The sequence below is a fragment of the Artibeus jamaicensis genome, unplaced genomic scaffold (assembly GCF_021234435.1).
Source record: "Artibeus jamaicensis isolate MK-2021 breed Jamaican fruit bat unplaced genomic scaffold, CSHL_Jam_final contig_525, whole genome shotgun sequence".
NCBI lineage: Eukaryota > Metazoa > Chordata > Mammalia > Chiroptera > Phyllostomidae > Artibeus > Artibeus jamaicensis.
Window position 1 is genome coordinate 4,456,540 of NW_026521874.1, and position 17,675 is coordinate 4,474,214.

General features: G+C 51.8%; 2 protein-coding genes across 3 annotated transcripts in view; one reads left to right on the forward strand and one right to left on the reverse strand.

Annotated features, from left to right (window-relative positions):
• TCTN1 (tectonic family member 1) overlaps nt 1-6,199 on the forward strand; it is a 20,834-nt gene extending 14,635 nt beyond the window's left edge. Inside the window, exons 11-15 of one of the 2 annotated variants that reach the window (XM_053669755.1) lie at nt 4-145; nt 1,309-1,471; nt 3,671-3,796; nt 4,248-4,392; nt 5,254-6,199. In XM_053669755.1, coding sequence (XP_053525730.1) covers nt 4-145; nt 1,309-1,471; nt 3,671-3,796; nt 4,248-4,391 — 575 coding nt within the window. In that variant the 3' untranslated portion in view covers nt 4,392; nt 5,254-6,199. Of the gene's footprint in view, nt 1-3; nt 146-1,308; nt 1,472-3,670; nt 3,797-4,247; nt 4,393-5,253 lie in introns of those variants that run through there. The other variant, XM_053669756.1, reaches the window with a different exon arrangement.
• Nucleotides 3,851-17,675, reverse strand: part of HVCN1 (hydrogen voltage gated channel 1) — a 26,861-nt gene continuing 13,036 nt past the window's right edge. Inside the window, exons 4-8 of the mRNA XM_037133444.2 lie at nt 15,933-16,214; nt 11,085-11,189; nt 8,145-8,376; nt 6,060-6,172; nt 3,851-5,709 (exon numbers count right to left, since the gene is read on the reverse strand). Of these exons, the coding sequence (XP_036989339.2) occupies nt 5,644-5,709; nt 6,060-6,172; nt 8,145-8,376; nt 11,085-11,189; nt 15,933-16,214 (798 nt within the window). The 3' untranslated portion in view covers nt 3,851-5,643. The remainder of the gene's footprint in view (nt 5,710-6,059; nt 6,173-8,144; nt 8,377-11,084; nt 11,190-15,932; nt 16,215-17,675) is intronic.

The following is a 17,675-nucleotide window of genomic DNA, read 5'->3' on the forward strand; positions in this document are numbered from 1 at the left end:
GAAGGTCTGGGATCATTCAGACCATGAACAGATATGGACAGCTCACTATTCTTCGTAGCACAGCAGAGCAAGACTGCTTAGCAGTAGAGGGGGTCCGCGCCCCAGTGTTATTTGGCTACAATATGCAGTCTGGCTGTAAACTGCGGTAAGGGTGTAACTTGTTTCTATTGGAACTTGTTTGGGTTGATCAGAAGATAAAACATCCTTGCCCTCCCCCTGCTAACCAGCCATCTGCACCCGCTGACAAGTACCTGCGAGAGCGGCAAGGTGCCTTGTTATGCTTATTAGTAGGTAGTAGCAACAGTGACATTACCTTATAGATTTTCTGATGTCTAATTTTAAGTCTCAAAACCAAACTATTATGATTATTTTTAAAATCTCATGGCTTTGTATGATTTGCTTTTAAGGTTGCATAGCACTTGTGTTCACAGCAAAAATACTTCCCCTGAAAGTCCTTCCTATATTTTTTAATGTTAATGCACTATACACAACAAAGCCAGTGAGAGGAAGCCTGCATGTGCTCTGTTTCAATTTATCTTTTTATTATCAAGCGGGTATGTGTCATGTAAAATGTCAAATAGCTCCGCGTGGCTTGTTATAACGGCAGGTCTTACCCTCACCTGCCCCACCCCGGGGCAATCCTTCTCAACTCTTGTCGCCAATTTTTTGGAAATCTTCCTGCAAATCTTTAAATATTTATTGATATTTTAGTTCTAGTATTTGTTGATATTTCCATTTTATAGATTATTTCCAGAGTCCCCACTATGGAAGATGAAAATTTGCTCTTTTCACTGCCACCCTCCACCCCACCATCCACTCACTTCCCACCCCTACTCCTCCCCAGGGTAATTTTAGCATGACTTTGGTTGGACCAGTATTCACCATTTACACGATCAGGTTTGATCACTTTAACCAGCATATGTCAAAGGAGGTTCTGGGGAATACATCTCCACAAGGTATTAGCAGGGGCAGGTCTGTGGTCCCGGATGTTCGGGAGATGCCCATTAAAGTTAGAAACACAATTCCTTACTGGAGGACCCCTTGGAGCCTTTAACATGCCGCATGCTTCAGGAGGGGCGTGGGCGTGCAAGAACCGCCCGGGGCCCTTCTTGTCAGAGCTGCCTGATGAACAGCTGCGGAGACATGTTTGGATTCATCTCCCCGGCCAACGAGGATTTCTCAAAGTTAGAGGCACGGTGGAGCGTTGAGAAGATCCGCTGGCCAGAGCGTGCGTGGTGCTGAGGCCTGGGGGAGGTGCTGGTGTGGGCACCAGCCTCAGGCGGTTGACCTCTCTTTCCTTCTCCAAAGACTGACCAGGGCCGTCACCTGTCCGCTGGTCGTGGAGAAGGTGAAGCGCCTGCTGAAGGGCCAGGGCTTCCCAGATTATGTGGCTCCTTTTGGAAACTCCCAGGCCCAGGACGTGCTGGACTGGGTGCCCGTCCGCTTCGTCACCCAGGCGTCCCACTTGAAGGTAAAGGGAGTTGGAGGCCACCGGCTGGTGGTCATTCCTCTTCCACTGCTCTTCCTCGCCCGTGGGAGGTGGATGGCTCTGGTGGGAACTTGGGCTTTGTTATCAAAGGGCCTGGATCTGGAATACTGACTTTGCCCCTTGTTTGCACTGTTGCGTTTGGCCACTGATTTCATGAGTTTGGGCCCATTTCCTCTTCTGTGAAATGGGGAAGATAGCTATAGTCCAAATCTCCTGGGGTTGTTAATGAGGTCATTAATATTCATGGCGCCCGGTGGTCTCTCTTTAAACGGGAACTGCCACCCATCACTGTCCTGACTGTTCCTGCCCTCGCTGCTGGGGTTGCGTGAGGCCTCTCTCTAGGTGCTGAGATGGGGGATGAGAGGGGGACCGTCTCCAAAGGCGGAGACATCGTTCCTCCCCAGGGCTGTCCCACGGCAGCCCCCGTGCGAGAGCGTTCACCTCCAAAGTTCCCAGGAGTTCAGTGGGAGTTGACATGCTGCAAATAGGTCCCCGATCACACGTGGCTCCCCTGCCCACCTTCTTCCTTTGTCTCAGCAGTCAGTGTGGGCCGGCCCCCATCACTGGAGGCGTGCTCTCTCCATCTTATCCTTTAATTGCCCAGCTTTTTCTTGTCACAGTTTCTTCAGGCCTTTCATTATCTGCTTAGCATATTTATAGCAGGGACAGTGTGGGTGAGGACCAGCTCACCAGCTTTGATCCCGCCCTTCCTCCCCAGAGACCCTTGATTTCTCAGTCCCTGCTGTTCAGCCGCAAAGTCGAGGCTCAGCTCTGCCACCTTAGTGAACCAGGCAAACTGCGTCTGGCTTCTTGGAGACGGGTTAAGACCTATAGTTACTACTTTCCTTCCGAAGGAAATACATAGGTGGAGGAGAGGCAGCAGGGGGGACATGAGCTCTGCCACGGTCTGTGCTGGTCCGAGGAGCTCAGACGGCCGGGGGTGGGTTTTGTGCCAGCCCCCCCCCCCGAAACCCATGTTTTTGGTTTTTTAAAAATATTTATTTATCTTTAGTGGGGAAGGAGAGAGGGAGAGAAACATCAATGTATGGTTGCCTCTAGTGCTTCCCCTGCTGGGAAATAGCCTGCAGGGAACCACCCGCAACCCAGGCATGTGCCCTGACTAGGAATCGAACCGAGATCCTCTGGTTCCCAGGCCCGCGCTCAATCCACTGAGCTACACCAGCCAGGGACTGAGCTACACCAGCCAGGGCCCTGCTAAGCTCAGTCTTACCAACTGCGTGTGGCATCGTCTAACACCAGGATATTCAAGGGTCTTTCAGCTGTAAATTGCTTAAAAGGCAGTTCCAAGCTAAGGAGTTCCACCAGTGCCTTCTTGGCAGGCACCAAACTCAGCACCCCTGCTAGCTTCTCATGCCCTGGAGAGATGTGTTTTTAAAAACTTGTTATTGTGGGAATTTTTCAAACACACACAAAAGGAGAATGGTATAACAGAATCCCCCCTGCACATCATGCAGCTTCAACAGTAATCACAACTGCCAGCTAAAGAGATCTAAAGGCAGGAAAAAAATCGGGAAGGTCCCGGAGGCAGATGCCGCAGCCCAGCTCCCCAAGCTCCAGCCTGAACCTGGCGGCCTGATTGTGGCAGCAGTGCTCTGGGTCCGTGGAGAGTTGGCAGTGTCCTCGGACAGCTCACAGACTCTGCCTGCCCCCTCGTGTGACACCTTAATGGCCAACTGATGAAATTAGATAAATGAAAAGCAGACACATTTCCTCTAAGTGCATTTTATCAAAATATGCAATCAGGTTTAATTTCTGTTAATACCATCCTCTTTCTCCTCCCCACCCAAGGCCAGTTTCTCTCCTAATGTATCTCCAGGGTACGTGTCAACAGGTAGAAGTTAGAGCAGGCAAGGCCCCAAAGGTACTGGGCTTATAACTCCCAGGTAACTCTGGTGTCTTTACACTTAGGAGGAATAGGAGGGAATGGAAAAGTGGTGCTTTAGGTGTTAAAATATTTTTGGAGCATTAAGTACTTTAAAATACGTGCTTTTTCTCTAAGCAGTTTTTATCTTAACTTTTGGAGTCTATTCATTCTCCTGTTCAGAACGCTCTGTAATACATGAGATGTTTTATTAAACATGTATTAAAACTGAACTTCAGATTAAGCTTGACTTGAGGTTGTGTAATATTCAAACTGATTAATGGCATTTTGTTTCACAGGATTCCTGCCAGCTCCCGGTGGCTTTGGTTATAGAAGTGAAGTGGACTAAGTACGGATCCTTGCTGAACCCCCAGGCTAAAATAGTCAACGTGACTGCCCGTCTGATTGCATCCTCACTCCCTGAGGTAGGCCCAGCTTTAGCTCCTAGGTAAAGGTGAAGACACCAGTTCAGGCAGAACGCAAGTGTGATAGTAAAGTTTATTACTTTGTGGGGAGGGTTATCATTAAAATAGAAACAATCTGGATTCCTAAAACAGTGTAGCCATCACCTTTCTTAGAGGAGTAACCTCCACTGACGATGGATTTATTCACAGTAGTATTCTCGCTGAGGTTTGCTCCTTCAACTTCTCGGGAAGATCGAGTTGAGATTGATGCTGATGTGTTAGTGAGGACAGCCTGGGTAAAAGTGATCTCTCCCACCCACGTAAATGGCTGATGAGCCCGCCCCGTACCTCTCAGACTCATGAGCTGACTGATGGCCATCGGAGGGGAAGGGAATAAGAAATGCCCCGTCTCTGTGACCCCGGGAACTCGCAGGGCAGCAGGGCTTGCACTGGTCTGACTTTTTCTTTACAGACCAGCCCAGGAAACGAAAGGACGGTTCTCATTTCCACTGCGGTTACTTTTGTGGATGTGTCTGCACCTGCAGAGGCAGGCTTCAGAGCTCGGCCAACCATCAATGCCAAGCTGCCTTTCAATTTCTTCTTCCCGTTTGTTTGATGTAAGTTGTTAATTAAGGAAACTAGGCCACACCTCTAGAATAGTGGGTGTGGGGCCCTCGGAAACAGCCCATGTTGTTATGCTGCTAACCCTTGAAGTTGCCCCCAAAACAGCACACCTGCCCTCTCCACTCATTTCCCTCCTTCTGGAAATTTTATTCTACTTGGTTTGACCTCAGCATGGGGCACCATCTGACCTTGGTTGTATGTGGAAGCCAAACTGCACCTTTGGGGAGACAGCAGAGAGAGCAGACTTTGAAGTAGCGCGGGCATTGAGGCTTTATCCAGTTTACTCATCCCCCGCGTTAAGTGAGTTATCGTTAAAATACTCACTGTTTTGGGTTCAGGGTTTCTTTCCTTATCAGGTCCCACTGAAATGAGTACTAAAAATACTGAAATACTGTATAAACTCCTTATGCAAGTGAGTAATATAAGGCCTCAAAAGGGGATCTTTCCCGAAATGTCACACTAATTACAGTGTAGTCTTGGGTCCAATTGCCATTTCTGTACCGGGCACTGTCGCTAGCTAGCTCTCCAACTGGTGGGCTGGTACGGGATGCCACAGAGCCGTTCCAAGCAGTTGAAGCTGCACAGAATATAGTAGGAGGGCCCGGGGCGGGAGGAGAGTTTATTTTATACATTAATTGTACAGTAATTGAGAAAAATGTTGCCAGGCGGCAGGATTTGGTGGAGCCACCTGGAAGCTGAATGCTGCAGAGGAGGGGGGGCTGGGTATCTGAGAACAGTCTCCCTGGGGGGAACCACTGTAAGACAAGCCATTTGGAACAGCTAAGAAATAGAAAAGGCTTTTCTAGAATGGGCTGGTAGCAAAGCTATCTTCCTTTTTCCCTTTTCCCTTTCAGAGTACTCCTATGAAAGGATGCCTCGGTACCTATGCAAGCTGTGGAAGCTGTACATTTGACGAGATTAGATTGTATATACAACTAGTAACTGTCCAGCTTTGTGGTACATTTCCAAGCAAGAGTTAAAGTTCAACATGAGAAAACAGCCTATGATACATTTGTGACACCGTGCAGGTGGGAACGGGAAAGGAAGTCCTCGGCCACACCAAGGAAGAGAGAGGGCCCTCCCAAAGACTGTGTCCCTCCAGAGTCCACGCTGGGTGGGAGGCAGGCAACGGCAGCAAACCAAACCTGTCCTGCAACGGCCCCAGGAGGGGCGGCTGTCATCCTCGTTCACAGGTGCAAGCCCGTGAGGTGGGGTCTTCTCCGTGGAGTGGGGCAGGGCCGCCTCTAGTTCGCCTCACCGAGCAGTCCATGCTGTCGCAACAGCTTGTTAAGTCTTTCAATCTCCTGTTCCTGTGGTTACAAAAGCAGACAAATAACTGAACTTACCTTCGGAGCTTCACCAGGGACGTGGCCGTCAGTGAGCCCAGGCCCAGGGATGCAACACTGAAGGGGAACTATGTTCCTTGCGGAATCAGCCCGCTGAAGGCAGCTGCTGTACGGTCAGAGGGGGTCCAGTGGACAACAGGAGGGGCACCTGGCACAGCTCTGGGGAGGAGGCAATGCCTAAGCGACCCTAAAGGACAGGAAGACTTAGCCAAGGGGAGGGTGCTTGGGACGGAGGGCGCTGCCTGGCGGGGAGGAGCCCATGCTGCAGGCGGCAGTGGCAGCCGGGGGGCATCTTTCCAGGAGTGTTTTCTTACCTTCTCGGAGCAGCTGAACTCCAGGTGTTGGATCTTGGCGGCCAGTTGTATATTCATCTGTTTTAACCTTAGGAGTTGCCGTTCGGAACGTGTCTTAACAGAGATAATTATCCCTGAAAAATAATCAAGAGTCTTAATGATGTTGGTTTCTAATTTAACCACTTGAAAAGAGAAATCTGCATTCCTCATACATGTGTACAGTTGGGAGGAGTGGTGGCAGAGAAGTCAGAGTCACCGCTTAAAGGCATCAGAGCTGGGAGGGCCAGACTTCACTTCTGAGCTACACAGTTGTGAAACATTTCTCTTCGGTTCCCATGGGCTGAAAAATCCTTCAGCACAATCACTGAGCTGATGAGCCTTAAGCTCCTTACCCCAGGGCTCGCTCTAGATGGCACTGCCAGCCGAGGGGCAAAGCTGAGATGCTCGAGCGTGGCGCCGGGCCCGTCACTCTCCCAGCTCTGCTCCCACAGCTGTGGCCGGTTCCATTGTCAGGCAAGAACCTACATCTTGGCTGACAGAAGGGTCACTGGCACCTCATCTGATGGCTCCCAGAAGCCCACACCACGGGGGAGGGACACTGCTTTAAAAGATAGTGCCGTACCTGGAGACGCTCTGCCCCTTTCCAAGCAAGAGTGACTGAGCCTGGACCTGTTACCCACGCGTGTGGTGCCCACGAGCCCCAGGAGCAAGAGTCCCTGAGCCTCAAGTTCTTGGTCATCTCACTGAACCTGGTGCAGCCTCCTGTTGCTTTTCCAGACCTTTCACGTCATGTCACGAAATTTGGCAGCAATGTAGTAACGGGCATCAGCCCGTCCTGTGTCCTGCTACTACTGAGACTAAGGAAGTGACCAAATCTCAGACTCCTGGTTTCATGTGCAAAGATTGGTCTCACCATGGTGGCAATGGGCAGCGACTGGTTATGAGTCCTTCATGAAAATCAGTAATGGTTTACCTACCTCAATTGTGCACAAGCTCTAACAGAGTGGTTTTCTGTCTGATTAATGAAACAATTAGCATAAGCATCATCGATTGTATCTGAAAATCCTCTACTTCCTTTGACAGGATCCAGCTGACTGTTCTTAGTGGGCTTTCCTTTAGTCACTAGATCTGAACTGGCCCCAGGCCCGGTCCTTCGTGCAGCCCTGCATCCTGGCAGACGGGGCCCTTCCCTGCCTGGTCTCGCTGTGGCCGAGTGGGCACTGGGCTCAGGAGGTTGTGACAGGACTCACTGTGCCACCAAGGGAAGGAGCTGCATGTCAGGGGGCCTCCTTCAGGCCCAGCTGTCACTCATTCCCCTGACAGTGACCCACAGCCTACCATGTGGGCCCTAGTCTAGGGATTCTCGAACCTGGCTGGGCACCCAGATCCCCTGGCAGTGCTTCAAAGACAGATACTCGCCCGGGCCCTACCCCGCCTCTGCATCAGACTCTCCTTTTTTAAAAAAGCATTCATTAAAGGTGATTCTGACACAGCAGGCATCTGGGCAACTGAGTAGGCCTGCACCCGACCACTCAACCACCTGCTGATCACGATGTCACATATGGTCCAGCCGACACGTTGCTCTGAGACAGAGGCACCCTGCACAAACGGAGGGTACAAACAAGCAGTGCTTCCCAGGGTCCAAAGCAGGTATTACGTCCCCAGAATATGCCAAGTGGGTCAATTGGAAAACGCTCCAGTTCTCAGAGCCTTCATCACGCTGGCGCGTGCTGTGACTTCAAAGGGGGCGGAGTCAGGTGGGTGTCCAGTGTTTTTCAGCTTCCTTGCACCCCTTTGGGATGGTGCCCCTCCCAAGGTGGGATACGGTTTGATAAAGCACTACAAGGATTAACCTGAACCTTCCCACAAACACCCAACAATCAAGGAAGTAGGGTCTATGGGAGAAAGGTATCTCCTTTCAGAGCACATGTCTCGGCGTCAAGCCACGGCCACAGAGGTGGCAGTAGGACACCAACCAGATGACTCCACTTTCCTCTAGACTGCAGGGAGGAGGCGGAGGGGGAAATCAGCGTGGAAACCATGACCAGCAGCCTCTGCACATACACCGTCTCCCCATCCTGTGCCCCGGGAGCGCAGGGGACGTACCGTTGACGATCCGGGCCACGCGCCACAGCCGGAGCAGGATGAGCAGGCCCAGAGCCTCGAACTCGTGCTCCTGGAACACGAGGACGATGTCGAGGACGAACGAAACCACGACGACGATGGAATCCAGGATTTCAAACTTGTGGTGGAAGAACTCCAGGTGGAAAACAAATATTTTAGAGGCAATCTCCATCATGAAGAAGGTCAAGATGGCGATGCTCAGGTAGTGGAACACCTGAAGGGGACAAGGAAGCACGGTGAGAGCAGACGGAGCCGGCCCAGCGCAGGTCGCACAGACCTGCCGGCCCTGGGTGCACCTGCCGGGCCACCAGGAGGACATGTCTTCCACTGACCAGCCCCAAACCCCTGCCGGCAGCAGGCCCTGCTCTCGGGCTGGTGACAGCCGCGCGCACCACAGCCAGGACTCGGCTCTGCTCTCCGAGGGACAATCAGGTGATGGGCAGCTCTGAAAACAGCCGCCATGCCTATTGGCATAGCGATGCCATGACCGGGCAGACCCCTTATTTCCTTCCATCTGGCCTTTTCCTTTGTTTTGTTTTGTTTTCCATTGACTCAAACTGGCCTCACGCAGCCCCCTGACCCACCCTCCTCCTCCCATATTTAATCATTAAGCTCTCGGGACAGTGGGGTTCTGGTCAGCACCCAGTCGTTTTGGGAACAGGGTCCTGGGTCTGTTGACTACAGACAGTTTCCAATCAAACTGAAGACAGCCTCTTGGCCCTGGTTGTGTTTCAGCTCTGGACCCGGGAATGTGGAACGATGTCCCAGAACAAGGCCTTACGAAATCACAGTGACTCCATGGCTGACAGCAGGAGCAGATGTAACAATCTACTACCTCTCCCCTAGCACCAACCAATCAGTAGGGACCACAACCCTAACTCTTCTAGGTACCATGAATGATGACTGCGTCCCTATAAAGTCCATCCCCTGGAAGCTGTGGGGAGTCAGGTCTTTGAGTGTTAGCACCCGTGCCTCTGAGCATGGCGCCATCTCCTCCGTAAATCCTTACTTTCTTGGCTGCAGAGTCCTGCTCGTATCCTACTGGGCTTTGATGGACGGGCAGGCAAACGGACCCCTTCGGTCCAGGGACAACGCCACTGTTAGGAATTTAACCCACACGAAACTCGTGTGCGTGAAGACATGTTGAAAGGATGGTTACTGCAGCATCATTTGCAAAGCAAAAGAGTTTCTACGCGTTTCGTAGAAAAACTATAATATTCCTTAGAGGGCAGGTGTCAAATGCATTTATGGCACCTCCCTCTGGAGCACTGCACGGACTGTCAAAGAGACCAGGGCTGGTCCCCGTGGACTGACTAGAAATGATCACCAAGGCAGACGCTGAGCGGAGAGTTCCTCGATTTTGATGTCTCAACACTGGTCTTTACTAAAGTAACAATTGCCCTTCCGGGGCAGGGAAAGTTCAAAGTCAGCTGGGACAGCACCTTGGGCCCGAAAGCAAGGAAATGCTCAAAGACGATGCAGTCACGTCAGAAGGACCCAACAGTCTGCTTGGAGGCTCACCGTGACCAAGTTTGGGACAATTTGAATATTGAAAAGAATGACTATGAGTGTAATACACTGAGTACATTCACAAAAAAACCCATGAGTCCACAGCAAGGGGTAAACGCACACACATGCACTCACCCAGGAAAATGAAGGAAAGCTGCTCCTTAGAACAACCACGTGATATAGAAGACAGAGTTTGAAAAGTCTGCCTCCCCAACTGTATCACTGATCAGCCAGTGCTCATCAATGGATGCTAACTGGTTATTAGATACTATGGAAGTGATTATTTTTCAGGAGTGATAATGCTATATGGTTCTGTAAGATATGGTTCTGTAAGAGAAGGACCTTCTTATGCGTATCAAGGTTTTTCGGGGTGAAGTGTCAGGATGTCTAGCTTTCAAATGGTCAGACAGTAATTATATGGGTGTGTTTGTGAATATACAGAGATAGAAAGAAAATATAGCAAAATGTATATTTGCCATTTTTTCATGATAAAACATTGAGGAAAAAGAAAGGCACAAGAAAGTATAGCAGGGATGTTACTGATTCTGTTAGACAAATAGAAGGAGAGAAAAGAAATTCATCTCCAGAAGGACTGGGGCTGGCCACAGAAGAGAACCTAACAGCTGCCTCGGGAAAGAAGCCACGAATAGGAAGGATGTTTATTTTCTTCCCTCCCTTTTACACTTGAAAGGACATTTTCACATTATCAACTGAATTGTTTTTTTTACAAAGGCATGTCCCCAAGTTTTGTTTTGTTTTGTTTTAAATGGCTGTCTCAGCCCTGGCTGGTGTGGCTCAGTGGATTGAGCACCAGCCTTCGAATCAAAAAGTTGTCGGTTCGATTCCTGGTCAGGGCTTTGCAGGCCAGTTGGGAGTGTGAACGATGCAACCAATTGATGTTTCTCTCCCTCTCTTTCTTCCTCCCTTCTCCTCTCTCTAAAATAATAAAATCTAAAAAAAAAAACCCCACCACTTTAAAAAAATCAAGAAAAGGCTGTGTCCCGTGGGGCATCCATTGTCCCTTGGGTGAATGTCTGGGAGGGGCCTCGGGCAGGAACTGTGAGGGGACTAACGGTGGCACATCCCCCAGTGGCTCCAGCCTGGGGGCCCCATCGGCTTGTCTACAGCACTCGGCCTCCAGGGGGTGGGAAAGGGTCGTCCTCCCTCTGGAATCAGAGACATGCTGGGCCCCGTGGCCCGGGATACCCATCAGATGACAGGGGAAAGTTTCCTGCTTGTAGTCAATGCTTATCTACAGTTTGGAAAGGAAGACGTTTCCTCTGCCCTCTGACTAAAAGCACCCAAACTCTTCTCCGAGGAGGCTTCTAGGCGGGGTTTTCTGCCCCACTCCGCCCCCCCACGGTGCGGATCACAGAAGTGATGAACTGTATGAAAAGGTTGGTGAACGCCTACCCTGGCGGCGTAGTTATTCTTGTCGGGCTGGATGATCTTCAGGTCCAGGATGAGCTCGGCCAGCACCAGGAGGGCGTCCAGAACGACCAGGCAAATGATGATGACCTGTGGGCCGAGGCAAGGAGCGGGAAGCCGTGAGACCGAGCTGGAGACCCGCCTCCCATCTTTAATTTTCTTAATTGATTTTTTTTAAGAGAGAGAAAGAAAAAAAAAGGATCCATTTATTGTTCCACTTACTTATGCACTTATTGGAAGCTTCCTATATATACCCTGACTGAGGCTTGAACTCGCAACCTTGGCATATCAGGGTGATGCTCTAACCAAAGGAGCTACCCAGCCAGGGCCCTCATCCCATCTTTAAAGGGCTGGTTTTGAAGCATCTGGATGGCACCACTGGGGGAAAATGCCAACAATGGGAGGCTGCTGACCATAGCCCGGGCACCCCGCAGGGAGCCTGCTGGGGGCCGGCTCCTTTCTACAGAAGCAGCAGAAGCCTCGCCAGCCTCCTTGCCTCCTTGCCAACTTCCGGGCCTGTCCACCTCCGACCAGTGCCTGTCCCGGAACTTCCCCACGCAGCTCACTCACTGCTCCTCTGTCACTGTTACTGTCACTGTCACTGCCCTTCTCTTTCCTATCCGTTCCCTGCTCCTCGGCCTCTGTCAAACCAGGCAGCTAATTCCTAAATGGCAAAAGAACAGGTAGTGACAAAGGTCCGGCACATTTTTACTTTTCTAGTTCTGTGACTTGCTCTTGCTAGGGTGAGCCCAGAAAAGATTCTCGGTAAATAATTAAACACATCCAGCCTCGAGGATGGGACTTGCGGAGGGAACCTGCGGGGACTGCCCCCTCCGGGCAGGTCACAGCGCTGCCCACTGTGCACACGGAACAGCTTCAGTCCAGGGCCCCGCGGGCCCTGCCCTGATCACATGGAGAACTGAGAACAGCTGTCAGAAAGACGATGTTAAAGAAAAGAGAAAGGAGGACAGTGTCAGGGCCTGCTGGCAGAAGAGGGTGGAAGGGACTGGGGTGGAGTGAGTGGGTGATCTCAACAATGGTAGTGGTCATGGTGACGGAGGTGGTGATGACTCTGGTGAGGACACTAGTGGTAGGGTGGAGGTGACAGTGTTCAGGGAGACCATGGGGACAACATGCTGGTGATGGAAATGGCAACAATGGGAGGAACCCCAGAGGACACCATGCGACTTTCTTCCTTTGGAGCCCACGGGCCCCCACTTGCTTCCGCCAGGGCCTTGCCTCTTACGCTCTCCAAGGCATGGACTCCGGCCTCCGGGGGCTAATCTTGCCTTTACCTTGGCAGTTTCTGCAGTTTCAGGGTGAAATTCTACACATTCAGGCCTACATAAGAATGGACTATAAACCTTTTGAGCACTTCAACCTGTAGCTAATTACTTCAGCAGTGAAATTATTTGATGACATGGTTTATGGTGAAATTGCATGGCCAACTGCTTTTCAATGAAGTTCTCACACATACCCAAATTCAGCAGCTTAATAAAGATTCCAGCTTTTGGTGGGTATTTTTCCCCTATTCTTTTTCTTTCTTCCTCCTTCGTTTTATTTTAGAGCAAAGGGGGTCTGACTTAAAACCAAGGCACAGGAATATTAAAAAGACTGACTACTCAGCCATAAAAAGAAATGAAGTGATTTCTTTTCTACATGCTACACTGGGCACGAGCCTAGAAAACATTGTGCTAACGTGAAAGATGTCAGACACAAAGGACAATGTGTATTGTATGACTGTATTCCTGCGAAATGCCCTCAACAGCACACTACAGACTCAGGTTAGTGGTTGTCGGGCTGGGAGGTGGTTGTTTATTGGGGACCGACTCCCCTTTCAGGGCGACAAACACACTCTGGAGTGAAATAGTGGTGATGGCTGTACGACATTGTGAAATGTGCTACATAAATGCCACAGAATTATTCATTTGGAATGTTGAACCTTATGCCATATGACTCTCACCTCTGAAGAGAGGCAGACAAGCTCAAGGTCACAGAACTACAAAGCCTGGCTCACCACCCGGGCCTCTGTGAACTAAAAACCCCATGACTCGGAATCTGCCAGTTCACAAGGCAGTACTATTTCTGAGGGGAGTCACACACACAGAAAAATCCTGAGAATTCAGGGAGGCTGGCTCATCCCAAATCCTCCCGGCAAAGATGGCCGCAGCCGCTGCAGAATGCGGTGGTCCGTGTGCAGGCTACGGGCGGCCGGTCCTGGGCCAGCTCCCGGCTCCCACCTTGGCCTGGACCTTGCACACAGCTCCCAACTCTGCTGAGCCTCAGCCTTAACTCTAAGCTTCAGTGTCCTGCTGGGGAAAGGGGGTTGGTCACATTCTCCACCCCAGAGCGACAACAGAGTATTACATGAGGCAATGAGCGGTGCTTAGCACAGGGCCCAGCCACGCCACAGGGAGCTGGTAATAAATGTGAAGCTCCCCATCTTCACGGCTGTGGTCCGCTGGCCCGGTTACCATGTCACCATGGTTTCCATGCAGGCCTGACACACCCTGTATTTTTTCTCTTGGTTGTGCCATCCCATCTGAGAAGTGACAGCAGTCAAAACTATACATCACGTCACCTTGGCCAACTCAACCCATGTGGAACAAGGGGTGATTGCATCTAAGAAAGGGATTCCAGAACTTTCTTTATGCTGGCCCTCCAGCCAGAGCTCAAATCCCCAAACCTGTATCTCCTACACTGAGGTGGCCTCCCTGCTGCTACCCTGAGCCCCTCTTTAAATCTGTTCCTGTCACCCCCATCTCATCCACACTGAGGACCTTCCATGGCTGCCCACTGCCCAGGGAAGATGATGTTACGGTGACTCCTCTCTTGCCAAGCGGCCCCTCTTCTCACTCTACACGTGCCACGTGGACCCTTCTCAAGTCCCAAACCACTGCACACACTCAGCCACCTGGGGCCCTGAGCAGCATGGCCATCTGCCTGCAGAGCTCCCTGCTCCCCTGCATGGAGCTCACTCCTGCCCAGCCTGCAGGTTTGGGGGGAAGGTCACCTCCTCCACCACAGTCCTCCGCACCCCCCAATCCTAGTCAGGTCTCCCTGACCCCGGGACTCTCACAGCCCCCTTCTCTTTGCCTGCCAAGGGCTTCTATCCTCTAGTGGCCAGCCTCTGTCTGGCTAATTTCTGGAACGACTGCCTGGCTGAGCTCGCATCCTCCGTGTGAGTGAAGGCTGGGACGTGTCCACCACGCTCGCCGCTGTGTCCCCAGCCCACGCGTGCTAAGAAACGACTGTTAGGTGAACGGATAAACATCTCTACTTATTTTATGACAGTCCTCTTTCCCCCCAGTACTAGTGTCTCTGGAGGGCCCAGCCCATGTGGCCTGGTGGGTGGAGTCAGGAGAGAGGGGAACCTCCCAGGGGAGCAGGGGCCAGGGCTCCCCTTGCAGCTGGCAGGAAGCTGGCTCCTTCCTTCTGCTCCTGAAATTGAGGGTTTGGGATTTCAACCCCAACAACTTAATGCCACGTTTCCTTTGCTGTCACCACCACAGAGCAGAGCACTGCGCGGGGTGGCTGGGCCTGCATTTCTCCCCTAGGCCACACGAAAGCAATAAAAGCCCAAAACAAATGTTTCCTATTTTGTCCGGGAACAAAGTCAGTGATGGGAGAGGCGGGGGGGCTGCTTCTCTCTGCTTCCAGGAAGGACCTTGGCTCTTGGTAGGAACTGGACTATCTCGGGGCAGGGTCCCCAAAAGGGCTCCACTTGGCAACTGGGCTGACCAGGGGCTGCGTGCCTCCCAGTGTCCCTGGGCCTCCTGCATTCTCCTGTGACTCAGACATGCTTCTTGACACCGGCTGGCCCACCTGAGGGCTGGGGGGTGGGGTTCAGAGGGCTGGCCAGACTCAACCTGCACTGGTCCTTCAAAAATCAGAAGCTGTGAGGACAGACCCTGGACTCTGCAGAAAGCTTCATGCCCCCTGCTGTTCTTTGAAGTCCACATCCCCCTCCCCTGTCCTCCCCGTAACCACACCTGGGAAGTCGGCAGCGTGTTAAAGCTGGTCAATCTTTCACGCATCGGCCTACACAAGAAGAGCCTGAGGCGCCCCCCATGGCGACAAGTGGGCGAGGCATGGGACCCTCTCGGCCTTGTTAACTCAGAGGTGGCACAAAACGCTTGCTGAGTAAATGCAGGCATGTTTTTTCTGCCTCCGATGCTCACCCTTTAATCTACTTGGTGACTATGTGTGTGGGACAATTTGCATAACACAAAATTTACCATTTTCAGCATTTTAAAGTTGGCATAAAGTTCAGCGGCATTCGATACGTCCCCACGGTTGTGGGACCGTCACCACCACGTAGTTCCAGAACATTTTCATCATCCCAAACGGGAGCCCTGTAGCCACCATGCGGTCACCGCCCATTCTTCCCTCCCTCCTACCTGTGAATACCACCATTCCACTCCCCGTCTCTAAGGTCTGGCCGGTTCTGGACATTTCGTATCAATGGAATCCCTCAATACATAGCCTTTGGTGTCTGGCATCTCTCACTCAGCATCACATTCTCAAGGTTCATCCCGTTGTAGCCGGTGTCAGGGCTTTGTTCCTTTTCATGGCCACGTATGGATAGACCACATTTCGTTTAGCCTTTCATCAGAGGATGAACCTTTGAGTTATGATTTATTCAATCCCTAACAGCAGGGGACCTGCCCCACGTGCCCAGTGCCATCTGGGCACCTGGCGCGTGGTCAGTGCTCGGCGGGCATGTGCACCGTGAATGAGGCAGTGGCCCCAGATGGGCCCCCGCCCTGGCCTCGTGACTCTCAGCTGACAGCTGTGCCCCACCCCGGGCACCTCAGGCCTCTGCCCACCTACCTGAAACCTGTGGGAGCTGAAGAGCTTCCTCAACGTGGCCTTGAAGTCCAGGGGGCGCTTGGGCGGGGAGGCGGGGGCGGTGTTTGGATCAGCAGCTCTGCCCTCCTCGCCGGAGTTGGGGTTTTGTGACGGCTGCTCTTCCTCTTCCTCTTCCTCCTCTTCATTCTCCCATTTCTTGTAGTTGACGTTCCAGGCATGGTAGTCATCGCCGACGACGGTGAAGTGCTTCAGGAACTTGCTCATCCTCTCCGCGGGAGCCACCTTGGCCCTGCGAGTGACTGTCTAAAGGGAGGGGACCGAGAGTGAGTGCTCTAGCAGGGCAGTCCACAGAGCCCGTCCAGACCACTCGGACCCCTGTCTCTCTGGCAGGGAGTGGGGCCCCCACTGGGCTGGGCCACAGGCGTGACGACAGTCCTGGGGCTCAGGGCCCCGAGTGAGCACAGAGGCTGTGAGGTCACGGTGGTTTCTTGGGCTTTTATTTTTGGAAACCAGATTCTCAGTGCCGGTGAGGCAACAGGAAGCACCAGACCCCATCAGGCCTGTCGCTGTGGTCTGGTTGGCAGGAGCCAACGGCATTGGCATTACAGCCCAGTGACAAATTACACGCCACAGGCCCACGTGCAAAGGCTGGAAGAACAGCCTCATGGTTCAAAGACATCACAGCCTGAAAAACCGGAGGTGAGAGTTGGAAGAGGGAGGGGAGGCCAGAAGTAAAAGTACTCAGAGTTTCACAGAAAAGTGAACATCCCCAACCCCACTTCATGCCGCAGAATGATGCTTGAAAGGTGAGAAACAAATGAATTCTTCCTAGGTTCAGCCAGTGAGGTTTTAAATATACTGTGGAAGGTTGTTTAAAGGCAGATGACTTCAAAGCAAAAAGCAAAGAACCCTCCCTTCTTTACCCAGATAATACATTTTTTATGACGTTCAATAATGGCCCTGGTTGGTGTGGCTCCGTGGACAGAGTGCCGGCCTGAGAACCAAAGGGTTGCTGGTTGGATTCCCACTCAGGGCACATGCCTCGGATGCAGGCCAGGTCCCCAGTAGGAGGCGTGTGAGAGGCAAATACACATTGATGTTTCTCTCCCTCTTTCTTTCTCCCTTCCCCTCTGTCTCTAAAAATAAATAAAGTCTTTAAAAAAAGTAAAGTTCGGTAATGAAGACTTCTGGGTACGGGTACTAGGCAATGTGGTCCGAGGACAAGGGGAAGAGAGCCCAAAGCAGACCCGGGCCCCGTGGGAACCTGAGTGGGTTGGTGGTGGCAGTCCGGGTCCGTAGGAAAGGCCGGTGAGGCTGGATGAATAAAGGGCCCATCCCCATTCCCCACCACACACAGAACCAATTTCGGTGGCATTAGCATTAACAAAGATAAGTGTACTTTTAAAAAACTTCAAAAGTCTTAGAGCGAAATACAGACAAGTATCCTCGTGACCTCGGGACAGGGGAAAATTGCTTAAAGAAGACACCAAACCCCGAAGAAATGGGTAGATTCTGTGACTACGTATGGCAATGTATTTAACGTGTGGTCCAAGAAAACTTCTTACAGTGTGGCCCAGAGACGCCCAAAGGCTGGACACCCCCGCGAGAGGAGGCCAGGGCTCGGGCCTGTGACTACCTCTCTTCTCCGGACTGCGTTCCTAGGGGATCTCACCCGGCAGCGTGGCTTTAAAGGCCCCTCTACATAGAGGATGCATTGCTGTTCAACACTGTCTCCGGTCCCAGTCCTTCACCTGAATTCCAGAC